General features: G+C 35.6%; 1 protein-coding gene across 1 annotated transcript in view; it reads left to right on the forward strand.

Moving 5' to 3' along the window:
• The window catches only part of LOC128207611 (glycogen phosphorylase, muscle form-like), a 29100-nt gene extending 12414 nt beyond the window's left edge, over positions 1–16686 (forward strand). Inside the window, exons 4-17 of the mRNA XM_052910649.1 lie at positions 1653–1784; positions 2903–3014; positions 3863–3945; positions 4351–4494; positions 4867–5106; positions 5443–5606; positions 6026–6140; positions 6851–6952; positions 8076–8282; positions 10369–10560; positions 10793–10950; positions 11328–11462; positions 12572–12638; positions 13090–16686. Coding sequence (XP_052766609.1) covers positions 1653–1784; positions 2903–3014; positions 3863–3945; positions 4351–4494; positions 4867–5106; positions 5443–5606; positions 6026–6140; positions 6851–6952; positions 8076–8282; positions 10369–10560; positions 10793–10950; positions 11328–11462; positions 12572–12638; positions 13090–13281 — 2043 coding nt within the window. The 3' untranslated portion in view covers positions 13282–16686. The remainder of the gene's footprint in view (positions 1–1652; positions 1785–2902; positions 3015–3862; positions 3946–4350; positions 4495–4866; positions 5107–5442; positions 5607–6025; positions 6141–6850; positions 6953–8075; positions 8283–10368; positions 10561–10792; positions 10951–11327; positions 11463–12571; positions 12639–13089) is intronic.
• The last annotated feature ends 1302 nt before the right edge of the window (positions 16687–17988 follow it).

Here is a 17988-nt window from a genome sequence, read left to right on the forward strand (position 1 = left end):
AAGGTTAAAGTAATAGATGACATGATATAAAAACTTAATGATAAGAATGGCTTGTTTGTTTCATGAGTGGTACTAGGCGGACCTAATCTAACACCCAAGAAAGTTGAAATTCTTAAGAATAAGCCTAGTACTTAATGATTGCCTATCTGCAATTGCATCGGCAGAAAATGTAGGTTCAATGTATTCTTAATTGCTCAGTGTGTGTTAAATGAATTAAAGGATAATCATAAATAGATTGTGATAGTCTACAGTTTTATGTATCCTATATACAAATATGTAAGAGAAAAAGCTTTAATAATTCCTGAAGATGCATCAGCCAGATGCAACATGTACATATTTCCTGGTAGATAATCAACTATATATTCTTACAAAGTCAACTAAGATAAAGCACTTTAATAAATGAAGTTCAGTGCAGTCCCTGGGTTGTCACAATCATCATTCATCTTTTTGGCTAGGTCATGAAATGAGAGAAATGGCTGCTGAAAAGACAATTAGATGGTGCATGCACATGTTTAATTAACACCCACCTGTCAGTAAGTCTGCATTTTCCAAGCCAGAAATATGTAGTTCATCTTAGCTTAAATCCATGGATGATATTTGGAACAGATCCAGTGTCTTACATTTGATAGAACTGAAAAATACTAGTATGGCATAGTTTGTTTGACTGTATGCTTAATAGTTTGTTTTTCTTTGAAAGACAGACAGATAGAACTGTTTATTGTCATTATAAACATGTTAATAACAGTTTCTTGAAAAAACATAATGTGCATTAGAAAATGATTGATATGGTTACAATGATACATGGCATTCTACAAGGAATAAACATATATAAAAAAGAAAAGATTTGTTTTAAAAATACAAATGATAAATATCGAAATCAAAACGTAAATGCTACATTTCTGAAATAAGAGGATAATAGGGATTTGGGAGGATATTATCATATATTACTTTATAGTCTAGATGAACCAGATCAACTTATTTATCATAGAATTGCTTAGAAGAAATGCTTGGGTTATAAATTTACTTAGATTTCTTGTTTTGACGATGTTTTGCGATTTCAGTAGTTCAATAAACTTCTACATACTTGGGTTTCTAATATAAAATCAAGAAGAGTTGAGGTAATGTCTTTGGAGCGTGAATGTCAATGAAGAAATCAACCTTTACCATAACTAAAAAGCATTTCAGATGTTCAGCAAGGCCCATAACTCTGGCTTAAATAATATTATGTTGTGCCTCTTGATCAACTTTGATAAATAATTTTCAGCATTTTCTTGAGGTGTTCTTATTTTGTTGGTTAACCAAAGGGATCAAAGAAAATCTTTCTTTTGTTTTCATGCATATTTTATGTGTGTGTCGTTATAGTTATAAATACAAGTTTGAATGAACAGTGCATATGCTTTCTCTATTATCATCAATCATTTCACTAGTGATGGGCTTTTTCATTCTCTCGTATTTATTGCAGGTAGAACAGCCTGACAAACCGAGATGGAATGGGCATGTGCACTTTTATATTCAAGTGTTTTTATTAAATTCAGATAAAAGAGCTGGATGAATGGCATAGCTAAGACATGGTTTGTGAGAAGGTGCTGCCCGGGTATTTGCCCCCCATCAAGTGTACAGTCTTGTATTCAAATATTCATATGTATTTTCAGGTAGAGGAACCAGATGAGTGGCTTCGCTATGGCAACCCTTGGGAGAAGGCACGTCCCGAGTATGTGCTTCCCATCAACTTCTTCGGTCGCGTCGAGGAGAAGGACGGCAAGAAGAAATGGGTCGATACTATGGTGAGAGAGGCTGGCATTGGGGCATTTGTTGATAGTGGATTTGTGCATGTCATCTTAAAGATAAGGTCATTTCTAAGCATCATATATTCTAACCCATTTCCAATGCAATAATTCTTGTAAGATTGTAAATGTGAGGTAATCCAATATCAAATACATAACAACATAATAAAATATTACATTGTGATAAATTGAAAGATAAAATTAATTTCATAACAGCACAAAAATGGTACCAAGATGAATATAAGTAGATAGGTAACATGGATCAAATTCTCCACTATGCAATGATAAAGGGTGATTGAATAAAATTTATGAAACATTTAAGCACAGTTTGTTATTTGGAAGAATTTGTAAACATTGGAGAGTTGTTTATATTCTCATATCTGTAGGCTTCTCAAACATACTTCTGAATTCAGTTTTCCATTGTGTAAACATTTTTCGCTACAAGCCAGAAGTGTTTGAGAGGCCTTATTTCATCAGTAATTTATTTCTTTTTTGCGTAAAATAAATTACACAGGTCGAAATAAAGCATATCAGATACCAGTAGAATTTATTTCAAGTGTTGGCAAGTTTTTCTTGGAATGTTTGTCTCAATTCTATGGTGAGAATAAAGCTGACGTCTTCTAAATGCAGATGAAAATCAAGCATTACAATTCTGTTTATGAGATATGTTAAATTAATCATCCCTGGAAGTATATGACAGGCACTTGTGTGGTATGTGGCTAGCCCGAGAAAATACTTCCAAGTAAATGGCAAAATAAATTCTCTACGGAGAAAGCTGCTGACAAAGTCACCACTGGAATTTGATGAATGGCATCACAAAATGATCATATTTATTGATTTTAGAATGGATTGATGACAAACCCCAAAAGGGACTGAGAATACTTCAATCTATAAACGCGATTCTAAATCTAGTCATTGTTGTTGTTGTCATTGTTGGTTAAGTTTTGCATTTATATTATTGCAAAAATATATAAATTCTTTCAATATAAAGTTGGTGCTTATGTTCTCATATTTATCTCACTCTTATTAATAAAAACAAATGAGTCTTTCCTAATTTTAGATGATGCCCATGTACATTTTCAGACTCAATAATTCTCTTATACAATCCCATTCTTCAGGTAGTGTTTGCTATGCCGTATGACAGCCCCATCCCCGGCTACGGGAACAACACCGTCAACACCATGAGACTCTGGTCTGCCAAGGCACCAAACAGCTTCAACCTGAGATTCTGTGAGTTTTTTTACATGTTAAAGTTTCACTTATTTACACAGATTTTTTCAGTTTTTTCTTTTGTACATTCTTTTATGACTATCATAATTCATGGCTGAGATTTTATATTCCAGCTCTCTATATGTTTAGCATGTATGATAAGCACATATAATTTTTATGAAAAAATCATTTATGCCCCCTGTTAGACTTAAAAAAAAAAATACCAGAAGAGCATTGGTGTCCATTTTTTCCATTCTTTTAGTGGAAGATGTCAGATAGTTGTCTATGCCTGTTTTAGATTAGCATTTTTTCCTCCAAAAAATCACATTTTGAAAATAACCCTTAGACCATTTTTGAATAATTCATTCCATTAATGTAAATGGCTAATGATTTCAGATATTCTTGTTAAATGAAAGTTAAATGTCCAGTGTATTTTCATTGAAGTATCCGCCTATTTGATTCAGGGCCAATGGACTTAAGAGACACCTTGATATATGCTTATCTTTACTCTTGTTCTCTATCCTACATTTCAGTCACCTCTTGTATTTTGTCAATATAGATTCATTTGGTCAACTACAACAGAAGCTTAAAGAATGAAGCTTTGGTTTGTTTTCTGGGTAGAAAGCCGTACATGATTGAAGAAAGGAAACAAACCATCTACTATTGGGGTTTGAACTCATGGCTTCTCGGGTCACCATTTCCTATGCTACTATTCTACTACACTATCTCAACCAGTGAACAGACCTGGTCATATCTGCTAATATGTGTTTTAGAAATTTAAATAGAAGTAAATGTATAACAATGGTAAACTAAACATCTAATTCATGACATGAATCTTACCATGACTTTAACCCTACGTATATTTTCAGTCAACAATGGGGAGTACATCAATGCTGTGTGTGACAGAAACCAGGCAGAGAACATCTCCAGGGTGCTCTACCCTAATGACAACGTAAGTGTTGGGCGTGGCCAGAGGAAAATGTTAATACAATCAAAAACTGTTGACTCATTATCGCTTTGCTCGATTTCCTTATTGGCTGAAGCTTGATGTAAAGGACTGATTTATTTATTTTCTCTATGTAAGCAGCCGTATTGAACAATCTGAATCAGGCTTCTTTTTTTTCCAAACCTGTATCAGCATAGTAGCATTTGTTGAGTGCTACTTCTTACACACTAAATACTTAACATTTTTTTGTAAAAAATAATGTAAATCCTCCTATCGGTTATATTATCAGATTTTCTAGAGAATGGAACTGACCTGAAACAGGATGTTTTCCTCCTGCCTGCCATGCTATAGGACATTTGTAGAATAAATTGTATAATCATAATGAAAATCATTTTCCCTCTTTCCCGCCAGTTTTTCGAGGGAAAGGAGCTGCGTCTGAAGCAGGAGTATTTCCTGGTGGCAGCCACGCTACAGGACATCATCCGCAGGTTCAAGTCTTCACGCTTTGGCAGTAGGGATCCCGTCAGGACGTCGTTTGAAGCCTTCCCGGAAAAGGTTGGGGTTTGATTCGATATTGCTGTATGATGGCCTTGTATTCTGATATTTAGTGTCTCATTCAGGTTGTATACGACAGCATACTTGTTTTAATTGAGGTGTTAATACCTTTAAGTAATATTAGACATAACAGCGTTTTTTGTACACATTTTACATACTTCTGCCAGATTATTTTGCATATTATATGTAAAGTTGAAACAGTCTAAACAGACATGAAGGTTTCTTTTGTTGATAAATTTTGTCTTTCAGTCTTTACCTTTAATTTCCATCATTTACCCATTCCATTGCCCTTGACATGTTGCTCTTTATATTTATAGTATTTGCTCAGCCTGCCTTTAATCCTTATAATCATGTAACATCTGTTCCATCTAGGTTGCCATACAGCTAAATGACACCCATCCAGCAATGGCGATCCCTGAACTGTTACGGATTCTAGTTGACATTGAGGGAATCCCATGGGAGAGAGCATGGGCCATCACAGTGAAGTCTTGTGCGTACACTAACCACACGGTGCTGCCAGAGGCTCTGGAGCGCTGGCCGACCTCCCTCCTTGAGACTCTCTTGCCGCGACATCTGCAGATCATGTACTACATCAACCATCTCTTCCTGGAGGTTGGTCAAGTTCTTATTTATATCTGAGTGTTGTTATCATACTCCTTGTGTGGAATGATCAGGGCCAGTATTCAATACTGATATTTTCCTTATCCTTACACATATCTCAGTGATTCCATTCAGCCTATTGGTCAGCTAAATATACAGGCCAATCAAGTCACTTTCTAATTTTAAATTTTAAATTAAATAAGTTCAATCTAAGTTGTTTATTGGCCCTAGGTTCTCCAACTTTCTCAAGTTCTTAACTTAACACTTTTTAAATCCTTTGTATATTGTAAATAGTAAGGAAATAGTTTTATATGTATGAGAAATTTGACACAACTGTCAATGTAACAGGAGGTAAAGAAGAAGTTCCCAGGTGATGAAGCACGTCTGAGGCGGATGTCCATTGTTGAGGAATATGGGGAAAAGAAGATCAACATGGCCCACCTTGCGATTGTCGGCTCACACGCAATCAACGGGGTGGCGGCTATACACTCAGAGATCATCAAGAGTAACACGTAGGCTTATTTAATTTGAGGAATTTCTTTGTTTAATATTAAGAGATATATTTTTTGCTGAATTGGTGAATGCTGTCCGATTTATTCCATTGGCGTTGAAGCAAATTAACTTTGATAAGCAAGTTCTGTGTGATTCCATTGTGGTAATTGCTTTAGGCTAGTACAACAAAGAGCTATGAGTATGGTGTTGATTAAGCCATGAAAGTTAGTTGTTTTAATTCTAATCATAAATAGGTAAGGCTTAGAATATGACAAATAAATCCATTCAAACTACCGGTATCCATTCAACAAAACATGGAAATAGATGTGTAATTCCTATGTTTTTCATTTGGGCATCACCAAAGATAACAATTAACAACAGTAATCATAACATTTATTTCTGTATTTTTCATAAAAGTGAGGACCTTTATATATTACAGGTTTAAGGACTTCTATGAGATGTTCCCCGATAGGTTCCAGAACAAAACCAATGGCATCACGCCTCGCCGATGGCTCTTACTGTGTAACCCAGGACTCTCTGATGTCATTGCTGAGGTATTTTTATATTGTCCTAGCATATGAAAATAATGTTTTTATGCCCTCACAAACATTTGAGGACAAACAGATTTGCCCTTGTCCATGCGTACAAGCATGCATCTGTTTGGGCCAACGAAGGGGTGTTTAGGGGTATGTCCAATAGGGTAAGGAGTCTATTTGGTTACGTTTCTATTGAAAAAAAACCATATGAAGTTCACACTTTGGGGACTTTTTTAGAAAAGGAAAAAAAAAAGAAGAAATTTTGGAACTGTAATTCTGTCCATAAGTATTATTGGAACTTGTGTCACTCAAATCTCAAAAACTGTTTCACCTACTCTCAAGAAACCTTGATTGAATGTTATTATGGTGATGAAGTTGTGCTTATGGGGTTTCATTTCCCACTGCAATTTTTAGCAAAATTTGGCATTTCTGGAATTGTGTGGCTCAAAGAAACCAAAACTATTTCACCTAGAGACAAGAAACTTTGGCGGAATGTTTTGTCAATGAATTGATTGCACTTGATTTTGAATTATCTTGGAATATTTGGGCGGAGGAAAAGCCATGGTCATTCAATGCTCTTATATCTTCAAATGCAGACAATAGTAGTGCTGTTTAAGATAACAAACAAGTGAAGTATTTTTTTGTGCTATGAAACAGCCTTCTCTGAACAAGAAATTCATAAATGTATTTTTTGGAATTAAATATCACAAAGCCATGATTGGTTTCAGAAAATTGGAGAAGGCTGGGTGACGGACCTGTTCCAGCTGAAGGAGCTGAAGCAGTATGACAGCAATGAAAACTTCCTCCGCGCCCTCATCAAGGTTAAACAGGTGAGATCTCAATGTCATACATTTAGAGATTACATGTTTGGTGCCGAGATGGAGATAGTCTATCTGATGAAAATAGTATCTTTGTAAGCCATGATAGCTTTCGTAGCATGCCAGATAAACTTCCTTTATCTCGGCACCAACATGTATTCGATTTGACTGCAATTTTAATGTTGTTTATTACAAAACCTCAGACGATCAACGGCTCTAATAGTTGAAACTGTTTTAAAAACAATCAATATTTCTTTGACCAGAATCATTTACAAACAGGTCAATAATTTTTTCAATGTAGTATTTTATCTCCTTGCATTTTCCATAAAATCTTCAAGAAAAAAGAAGATTATATTAATTGTTTAACTCATCTGCCATCCACAAGGTAAAGCAAAGAATACCACTAGCAAATATATTCAAGATTAACACAAATGTCCTTGAGGGGGCCATTTTTCAACTTGTTTTTCTTAGTCACAAAATGATATCACAGATTTGTAGATACTGTCTTGTATAGAAAACACTCAATAATGGGAAAGAATATTTTTATAATGTTCATAGCACATTATCACATTAAACACATCTTTATACACCACACATGTGTTACTGCCAGGGACATCAACAAGTTAATCTGGTCACCAAAAGTGGTTATAGCATGATAAGTAAGCAAGATGCCAGGTAGGCTGTGGTTAAACATATTTGCACTTAGTAAGCCAGGGGCCACATAGGCCATGGTTAAACATATTTGCAAGTAGTAAGCCAGAGGCCAGGTAGGCCATGGTTAAACATATTTGTAAGTAGGAAGCCAGAGGCAAGGTAGGCCGTGGTTAAACATATTTGCAAGTAGTAAGCCAGGGGCAAGGTAGGCCATGGTTAAACATATGTGTACATAGGTAGAAAGAGGCAAGGTAGGCTTTGGTTAAACATATTGTACTCAACACAGACATAAAAACATAGAAATAGTCTTGCTAAGAGAGGAATATATTTCAACAACACTAGATTAGAAAACAATTTTGCTATATTCTTTAAATGGTTATATTGTAAGCTGTATATCAGAGCATCCATTTTGTTGATTTTCTGTAAGACATGCATATTCAACAAAGTTAATATTTTCAAACAATTTTGTTCCTTTATTCAGGAGAACAAGATGAAGTTGGCCGAGTACATCAAGACAACATACAACATTGAAGTCAACCTGTCCTCCATATTTGACATCCACGTGAAGCGAATCCACGAGTACAAGAGACAGCTGCTAAACTGTATGCACATCATACACATGTACAACGAGATCAAAAAGGATCCAAACAAGGCTGTTGTGCCTAGGACCATTATGATTGGTGGAAAGGTAATATTAACTCCAATTGTACTGTTTAAAATTGTTTAAAGAAGATCATACGCGACCCCAAAAAGGTTGCTTTGCCTTTCACTGTCATAAATGGTGGCAAAATAACATTTAATGTAATCAAAATGGAAGTTTGTGGAGCATGAGTATATGATAATAATGTTAACAACAAGATCAAACTTGACCTGAATAAGCCAATCATGTATAATAAGCATTGGCATCTGCTTGTCAGTATTGTGTAGTGCTATCACAGTTTGGTGCAGTGCCATTGTCAGTGTAGTGCCATTGTCAGTATAGAACATTACCATTGTCAGTGTAGTGCCATTGTCAGTGTATTGCAGTGCCTTTGTCAGTATAGTGCAGTGCCATTGTTGCATAGTGCAGTGCCATTGCCAGTAAAGTGCAGTGTCATTGCCAGTATAGTGCCATTGTCAGTGTATTGCAGTGCCTTTGTCAGTATAGTGCAGTGCCATTGTTGCATAGTGCAGTGCCATTGCCAGTATAGTGCAGTGTCATTGCCAGTATAGTGCCATTGCCAGTATAGTGCAGTGTCATTGCCAGTATAGTACAGTGCCATTGTCAGTATAGTGCAGTGTCATTGTCAGTATAGTGTAGTGCCATTTTCAGTATAGTGCCATTTTCAGTATAGTGCAGTGTCATTGCCAGTATAGTGCAGTGTCATTGTCAGTATAGTACAGTGCCATTGTCAGTATAGTGCCATTGCCAGTATAGTACAGTGTCATTGCCAGTATAGTGCAGTGTCATTGCCAGTATAGTGCCATTGTCATTGCCAGTATAGTACAGTGTCATTGCCAGTATAGTGCAGTGTCATTGCCAGTATAGTACAGTGTCATTGCCAGTATAGTGCAGTGTCATTGCCAGTATAGTGCCATTGTCATTGCCAGTATAGTGCAGTGTCATTGCCAGTATAGTGCAGTGTCATTGCCAGTATAGTGCAGTGTCATTGCCAGTATAGTGCAGTGTCATTGCTAGTATAGTGCAGTGTCATTGCCAGTACAGTGCAGTGTCATTGCCAGTATAGTGCAGTGTCATTGCCAGTATAGTGCAGTGTCATTGTCAGTATAGTGCAGTGTCATTGCCAGTATAGTGCAGTGCCATTGTCAGTATAGTACAGTGTCATTGCCAGTATAGTGCAGTGTCATTGCCAGTATAGTGCAGTGTCATTGTCATTATAGTACAGTGCCATTGTCAGTATAGTGCCATTGTCAGTATAGTACAGTGTCATTGCCAGTATAGTGCAGTGCCATTGTCAGTACTATAGTGCCATTGTCAGCAAAGTGTAGTGCCATTGTCAGTACTATAGTGCCATTGTTAGCAAAGTGCAGTGCCATTGTCAGTACTATAGTGCCATTGTCAGCAAAGTGTAGTGCCATTGCCAGTATAGTGCAGAGTCATTGCCAGTATAGTGCAGTGTCATTGCCAGTATAGTGCAGTGTCATTGCCAGTATAGTGCAGTGTCATTGCCAGTATAGTGCAGTGTCATTGCCAGTATAGTGCAGTGTCATTGCCAGTATAGTACAGTGTCATTGCCAGTATAGTGCAGTGTCATTGCCAGTATAGTACAGTGTCATTGCCAGTATAGTGCAGTGTCATTGCCAGTATAGTGCAGTGTCATTGCCAGTATAGTACAGTGTCATTGCCAGTATAGTGCAGTGTCATTGCCAGTATAGTACAGTGTCATTGCCAGTATAGTGCAGTGTCATTGCCAGTATAGTGCCATTGTCATTGCCAGTATAGTGCAGTGTCATTGCCAGTATAGTGCAGTGTCATTGCCGGTATAGTGCAGTGTCATTGCCAGTATAGTGCAGTGCCATTGCCAGTATAGTGCAGTGCCATTGTCAGTATAGTGCCATTGTCAGAAAAGTGCAGTGCCATAGTCATTTAAAGTGAAAAGATGTTTTATTAGCTTTATTGTTTTCTCTCTCTGGCTTGATTGATGATATAAGTTGAAAATTACTACAAACAATTTGAGGGATGGAATTGAAAATGATCTCAGTGACAGTGGTAAAAGAAGTTCTACAAACTGTTTCCCATTAACATCTCAGGTTATTGCCCCATGCATTTCCAGGCAGCACCAGGCTACCACATGGCGAAACTGATCATCAAGCTGATCACTCAGGTTGGGAGTGTGGTGAACAATGATCCCATCGTCGGGGATAAACTCAAGATCGTGTACTTGGAGAATTACCGAGTCTCCCTGGCAGAGAAGATCATGCCTGCAGCTGATCTCAGTGAGCAAATCTCCACAGCTGGAACTGAGGTGGGTCAAGTCAGTGGTAAAGCTAGGAATATGGACATTAATATGAATATGCAATGAGATCAAACTGTGAAGACATACGGCTGTGTTAAAAAACAAAAGACAAGTTATTTGTGCAGATGTTCATTTGTCTCCAAGGAAATATAAAAACTAACTGACTTGAAAACAATCCACAAAAATAACACAATAATAACATGTAAGTATTGTCTTATACAACAGTCTCCTAATATTTCAGGCTTCAGGCACAGGGAACATGAAGTTCATGCTGAACGGCGCGTTGACCATCGGCACCCTGGACGGAGCGAACGTCGAGATGAGGGAGGAGATGGGAGACAAAAACATCTTCATCTTTGGAATGACTGTCGATGAGGTTGAGGACCTCAAAAAGAAGGGGTAAGAACACAAGAATTAAGGTCTTTTGAAAAGACAGCTACAGAAAAATGTATCTCATTCTAGTCTTTTTTAGAACTCTAATCCATTTTGGTCTAAATACAAGCGGCCAAAAAAAGACATTTCGGTTGGAGAGAAATTCTGTGGTTTTTCGAATAAAAAAGGACATCTATCTATGAATCACTTGACCATTTCACATCAACATAACATAACTGATACAAAAAAATGTGGTGTGCTAAGCTTGATCCTGTCATAAGGGACATCAGAACGTTTCAGAAATTTGTGCCAGGACTGTGTTCCCCTTGAAATCTTGAATTAATTGGAAAAAGTTTTCACCTTTAACTTAAATCGTAAGCAATTGTATACTTCCTTGTTTTTAGCTATCATCCGAAGGATTATTATGAGGGCAATGCTGAGATTCGTATGATCATGGATCAGATCAACAATGGCTACTTTAATCCGGATGAGCCAACTCTCTTCAGAGACATCTTCAACTCCTTGGTCTACACAGACAGGTACACAAACATTATCTTCAGGTTGCTGTTTTTAGCTCCAATTTCAAAGAAAAAAGTCCAGGTATTGTCAAATCCTTGGCGTGAGTTGATAAAGCGGTTCCTTATCGCCTATTAACAAATTCAATAGACATAGGTCTATCGATCTATTTCAATTCAGGTTGTTTGTTAAGTATGGAGGGCTCTCACATTGTTCTATGTGGTACCCTCTGTGTTGTTTGTCTGAATGTGGATGTTGTGTTAAAATCTTAATGTTAAGCATGTTGTTCATGTTGGCAATGACAATGCACATTGATGACGATGTGCACATCTGTGTAGCCAGGCACAGAATCCTGGCTTCAATAGTTTTAAGTTATGCCCCTTGCCCCTTAATTGTGCTTTGTTATTTTCCTTGTCCAAAGCATAACTTGAAAACTACTGGATGGAATTTATTGAAACGTCATACAAAAGTAAAGCATAAAGAGAGGAAGTGCAGTGAACAAGAACCTTTACTCAATTTAGCCTTTTACAGGGTTATTGAATTTTGTTATCTTTTCTTTTCCAGAGTTTAACTTGAAAACAATGGAATCTGATAAAAATAACTTCATTCATTGGTAAAGCACAATGAGAGGAAGTGCAGTGTACAGGAACTATAGCTCTATTTGAGCTAATTACATAGTTATTGCCCTTTGTTACTTTTTATTGTCTGCAACATTTCTTCTATGTTACTGGGTGGAATTTAATGAAATGTCATACAATGAAAAAGTACATTGAGAAAAAGTGCAGTGTACAGAACCATAACTCGATCCACAGCATTGTCAATTTAAGCTGGGATTTCTGGAAAACCCTAAGGCCCAGTGACCTCAAGCATGTGGGACAGTTTGGTCTTAACCAGCTGATGAACCCTTTTGATTTTGAGATCAGTTGTTAAAAGGTCAAGGCCATGGTGACATTAAGCTGAAAATCTGTTTCCGATCAGTAAATGAATTATGCATGGGCCCTTAGACTCCTAGCTTCATCATGACCAGTAGATGAACTCGATTGATTTTGAGGTCAGTGGGTCATGGTCAAGGTAGATACCAATACCAATGTTAATTATATATCTGTAAGTACATGTATGTATGATATTGCAGGTTTATGCTGTTTGCGGACTTTGATGCCTATATCAAGTGTCAGGATCGTGTTAGTGAGGTGTTTAAGGTATGAAGTTAGATACATGACGTAATGATACCGTAGCTGTATGTGTATGCCAGAGTTATTTGGAATAGGAAAATTCATTGACATTTTGTAATGAAATAGAAATGCTGATATGTATATTTTAAGTAGCTTTTTCATCTATTGATTAACACTTTCATTGGTGGAATTAAATAGTGTAGATTTGACCTTGAACCTGGGCAAAAGATCTTTTTACATACATCAAGCGCTACTTTATGCTTTAATAGTACAATTCAGCTTTTACAACCATAGCCATAGTTATTGCAGTGCTAACGGGAATTGGAATTCAAACCTGGGAACAACTCATTCATATAAGCTATATAGCTATGTTTTTTTGCAAATTAGTACACTGCTACTTTTATCATCTTATATTATCAATATTAATTCCTTGGTAAATAGATTTTGACTGAAATTTTTACCTCATCTCACATTCCAGAACCCCCTGCTGTGGTCGAAGATGTGTCTTCACAATATAGCCTCATCCGGGAAATTCTCAAGTGACAGAACCATTTCCGAGTACGCCCGCGACATCTGGGGTACGGAGCCCACAGAATTCAAGCTTCCTGCACCCCATGAGAGCCCATTGGAGTACAATGACAGCCCTGATGCGGCAGCAGCAAAGAAATGAGCCAGTTTTTCTATAGGAATCTAGGATTTTTATGAAATTTAGGGACTTTTTCCAGACTTATTGTTTCATACATGTGTATACATTATCATTTGTCTTCAGAGACATATAGGATAACATGTATGTTTAGATTGACTTTTGTGGGCCTGATTGTTTGTATATGTTAGAAGGTGCATTTTTTTATGAATACATGTTTGTCATTGGCAAATTCCTATTGACAACAGAAAGGCTAAAGTTTGTTGCATTGTTTTCAGTTTACGTCTTACCAATGTCATCTGAAATATTCACTTGAAAATCTCTAGGCTTGCCAAATTAGCCTTTCATTCCATTTTTTTATTACTTTCATTAGTTGAACAATGGGCTGATTGTTTAGAACTGTGTTAAAGTTTAACAAAGTGATTAATGACAGCGCTGTTAACTTTTAAATGTGAAATAATGGGTGATGCGCTGATATATTCAAATAAAACATGTGCGGCTGAAACAGTTGTCTCAAATCTTGTGAGGAATTCTGCAGGAACACCGTGTTTCCATTAAACTTCCCGTTCAGTAAAGATGTGAAAGGTAACAACGTTTGTAAACTTTAGCAAAATTCTGAACAATCAGCCCATGTTGCATTATGATGATACTGTCAGTAAATAGTTTTGAAAAACGTATTATGATTTTAATCATTTTCTAATTCTGATGATCAGTGTGACACCAGTATTTACCATAAGTATATCTTCTATCAAGACCTCTATGTGAAATACATGTATACATTGTAAGTATTTGGAAAAAAAAGCTCTGACTTACAGCTGGACTGGTCTCGTTGTAACCAAACAACGACGATGTGAGTTTGCAATTGACAAAAAATAGTTCCAAGACGATAGATGTAATTCTTATGCAGTTAATGAACTATTTTCTATAAATTATTGCCAAAGTATGTTGCTAACCTTCTGTTCTGTAATAAACCAAAGACCAAAACTTGTGTCTGGATTAAACTCTATGATGTTTAAGTACTGGCAATATAGAGAAAAAAGAATGTAATTCTACCTCTTATGTTGAAATTTTCTCTTAGTTTAGTGTTGATGTTGCTAATTGTTGATGATTTGTGGAGGGCATTAATCTTAAACAGACAACTACGCTCACTGACTTGAAAATAACTGAAGAAACAGTTCTAATAGTATGAGAAATCATTGCTGGGTTATCAATACAAGACTAACAATGTCTGTGGAGCAAGGGTATTCGTATTTGTTAAGTGGCGAAACATTTACCACCGGGAATGAATATTTTCTGCTCAAAACTTCAGAGATGTTTTGTGCCTATATACTTATATATACACTTATATGACGTTGTCTGCGTAATTGCACCCTTTTCACTATTTTCATACACCACAAAATATCTTTTAACCAAGCGACAGGATAACAAAACAGACCAATAGCTATGCGTACAATTTAATTGAAAAAACTCTAAAATATGCAAAAGTAGTTAAGATTGCCTGCTTATTAGGCACGAAATCTCGCCAAAATTATAACGTCACTTTTTACTCCACGGGACTCTTTCGCTGATGATGTCTCATTATCATTATGAGCGGCAGTAGAAAAGAATTTCCTTACGTATTTTAACTTTTTTGAACTCATAAAGACACAAATATTGTCTTCTTTTTGAAATGCAGATTGTGGTGTAATAAAACGTGACGTATACGCCTGCAAATAAACATACTTTACCAATTAAACATTGAATTTCAAGTACTTGGGTATTGTATTTTCATCAACTTTCTACTTATTATTCATACACTAAATTAAATTAAATCAAATTATGATGTTTAATACAGTGATTCACCTGAAGTTCACCTATTTGAGAAATGGTTGCAGGTGGAAGATATCACATTATTTACATGTTGCTGTTGTCTTGAAGTAGATTATTTATTGCTTTTAGACACCAAAATCATGTTTCATACTGTATCTGATTGAATAAGATATAACATGTAAGCAGAATAATTAAATATGCTTTATCTGTTGTGATATTTATTTTCTTGCTATGTTATTCTCATGCGACAAATTGTTTCTGCTTTAAATGATAAACCCATGCCCTATAAATTAATATCAACAAGCCTCATTCATGGCTAAAATAAAATCACTTTCCTTTGCAAAACAGTATCATTTTTTCTTTAAAGATAATGATTAGAGTGATACTAGTGATAATTAAGATTTTAGGTTGAGTATTATGCTATATTTGTATTGCTGGCCAAAAAAGACAGGTATACATGTAAATGAACAGTTAGATTTTAGTTAAAATGCTTCTTCAAAAAAACAGACGAGCTTCAACATCAGCTTGTGGGCTTTTGTTAATTTTAACATGGTTTTGGCCAACATATTGTCAGAGATGCTCAACATGTTTCAATGTCAGTCAAAGTCCATTGAGTCAGAATTTATCGTATATTTTCCAGTGATTTGTTAAAACGCTATTTTTCATCGATTTTTTTGCTGTCTGTTTTCATATACGAAATTTCTATGCTCAGTATTAAAATAGAACTAGTTATCAATATTATTTTACCCTTTTCTGTTAACAACTGTTTTAAAACTATTCTTGTTTCGTAATATTTTCTAAAAATAGTTTTTGTTTATATATTAAAATATTTTTGGTTCCAATATTTATTTTTTTGTATCACATCTTTGATTGTTCACACTGTTTTAAGATGCAGATAAGTGCTTTTTCACTAAAATGTAAGTTATTGTTTTGCTTAATGTCATGTTTTTTTTGTTTTGATATGTGTTTTATTGATTCTTTTTTGTGCCTAATACAAATTATTAGTATTTGTCCTTACAAAATGTCTACATTCATTTTAGAAGTGTACATTAAGTAGAAGATTAAGAAGTGACAGTTTTTGAACAATTCTTGCAACATGTCAAAATAGTTACTCATGTTTGGATCTGATAAATATATGTACTTGTAGATTGAAATTTTGAAACAATGCCTTATATAAAGAAAATGTCGACTTTTTAATGTGAAATATTACATTGTAATTATTTTGCCGAGACCTACCTGCAGATTTACACTTAGAATTTAAAGGAATGCTTTTCATTTTTTTTTCCATTTTATAGCACCATGTTCGTAGTATTTTATTTTTTGCATCTTAAATCAGTCTTATTCCAACAAACCTTATGATGTTTTTGAAGCAGGATATAAAAATAATTAACTTATGAACATCATTCGTAGCAAATATTAAAAGTCACATGCTTTGAGAACTTTTATTGCTACATTGACACATTATGTAAAACCATGTACTTTGTATATATTTTATACACATGTACATGGTCCTGAAGAATTGTTTATGTTTATGTATATTGGGACACATTTCCTTTTTGTAAACTTTTACTTAGCACCCATGGTGGATTGTTGTTAATATTACCAAATAAATATACTTCAATATCTGAGTTTTTGTGGAGTTTTACATTCATACTTATCTCCCCTTCAACTATTTTGTTTTCAAGTTTGGCTTTTATGTCTTTCTTTGAGACTGATGTGCTATTAAAATGGAGTGCTGATACAATGGAAGTTATCAACTTAAACCACTTTTTAATTCTAAATTATTTTTTTTAGAATATAACAAACATGAACTGGTAGGTAGCACTTTAAATGTTTTCTGACTGTATGACAGCAAATCTTTTGAAAGGCACAGATTTCTTTATTATTTTCCTGGAAAATATTTCTATGTGATAAACGGAGGTATTCTGTAATACAAGCTTTATCATTACATACTTTTCACCACAAACAATTGGCAAATATTCATTACACCCCAACCACGTAGTGGTGTGGGGTAGGCTATATAGGAATCATCTAGTCCTGTCCGTACATCTGTCCTGGTACATCAGGACTTGTCTACCATACTTTTCTCCATTAATTCATTTTGTTTTTTTAAGGTATGGACTTCAAACCTCATACACATATTTACTGTGTTGAGGAGAAGTGTTGTGGATCAGTGTTTTTGGGTCACCTGAGCACTTCGTGATCAAGGTGAGCTATTGTGATCGCCCTGTGTCCGTCGTAGTCGTCCGTCGTCAACAATTTGACTGTTAACACTCTAGAGGTCACAATTTGGGCAAAACTTTAATGAAACTTGGTCAGAATGTTACCCTCAATAAAATCTTGGAAAAGTTTGATATTGGGATTAAAAACTAGGTCACCAGGTCAAATTAAAGGAAAAGCTTGTTAACACTATAGAGGTAACCTTTATGACTGTATCTTCAGGAAACTTGGTCAGAATGTTAATAATGTCTTGGTCAAGATCGAATCTGGGTCATGTGTGGTCAAAAACTAGGTCAAATTGAAGGAAAAGCTTGTTAACACTCTAGAGGTCACATTTATGACTGTATCTTCATGAAAGTTGGTCAGAATGTTTATATTAATAATCTTTAAGTCAAGTTTAAATCTGGGTCATGTGGGGTCAAAAACTAGGTCACCAGGTCAAATCATAGGAAAAGCTTGTTAGCACTCTAGAGGGCACATTTGTGACTGTATGTTCATGAAACTTTGTCAGTTTGTTAATATTGATTAGCTCTAGGCCAAGTTTGAATCTTGGTCATGTGTGGTAAAAAAAATAGGTCACCAGGTCAAATTTAAGGAAAAGCTTGTTAACACTAGAGGTCACATTTATAACCGTATTTTCATGAAAGTTGGTCAGAATGTTTATATTCATAATCTCTAAGTCAAGGTTGAATCTGGGTCATGTGT

Source organism: Mya arenaria, chromosome 11 (assembly GCF_026914265.1).
Source record: "Mya arenaria isolate MELC-2E11 chromosome 11, ASM2691426v1".
In the NCBI taxonomy this organism is placed as follows: domain Eukaryota; kingdom Metazoa; phylum Mollusca; class Bivalvia; order Myida; family Myidae; genus Mya; species Mya arenaria.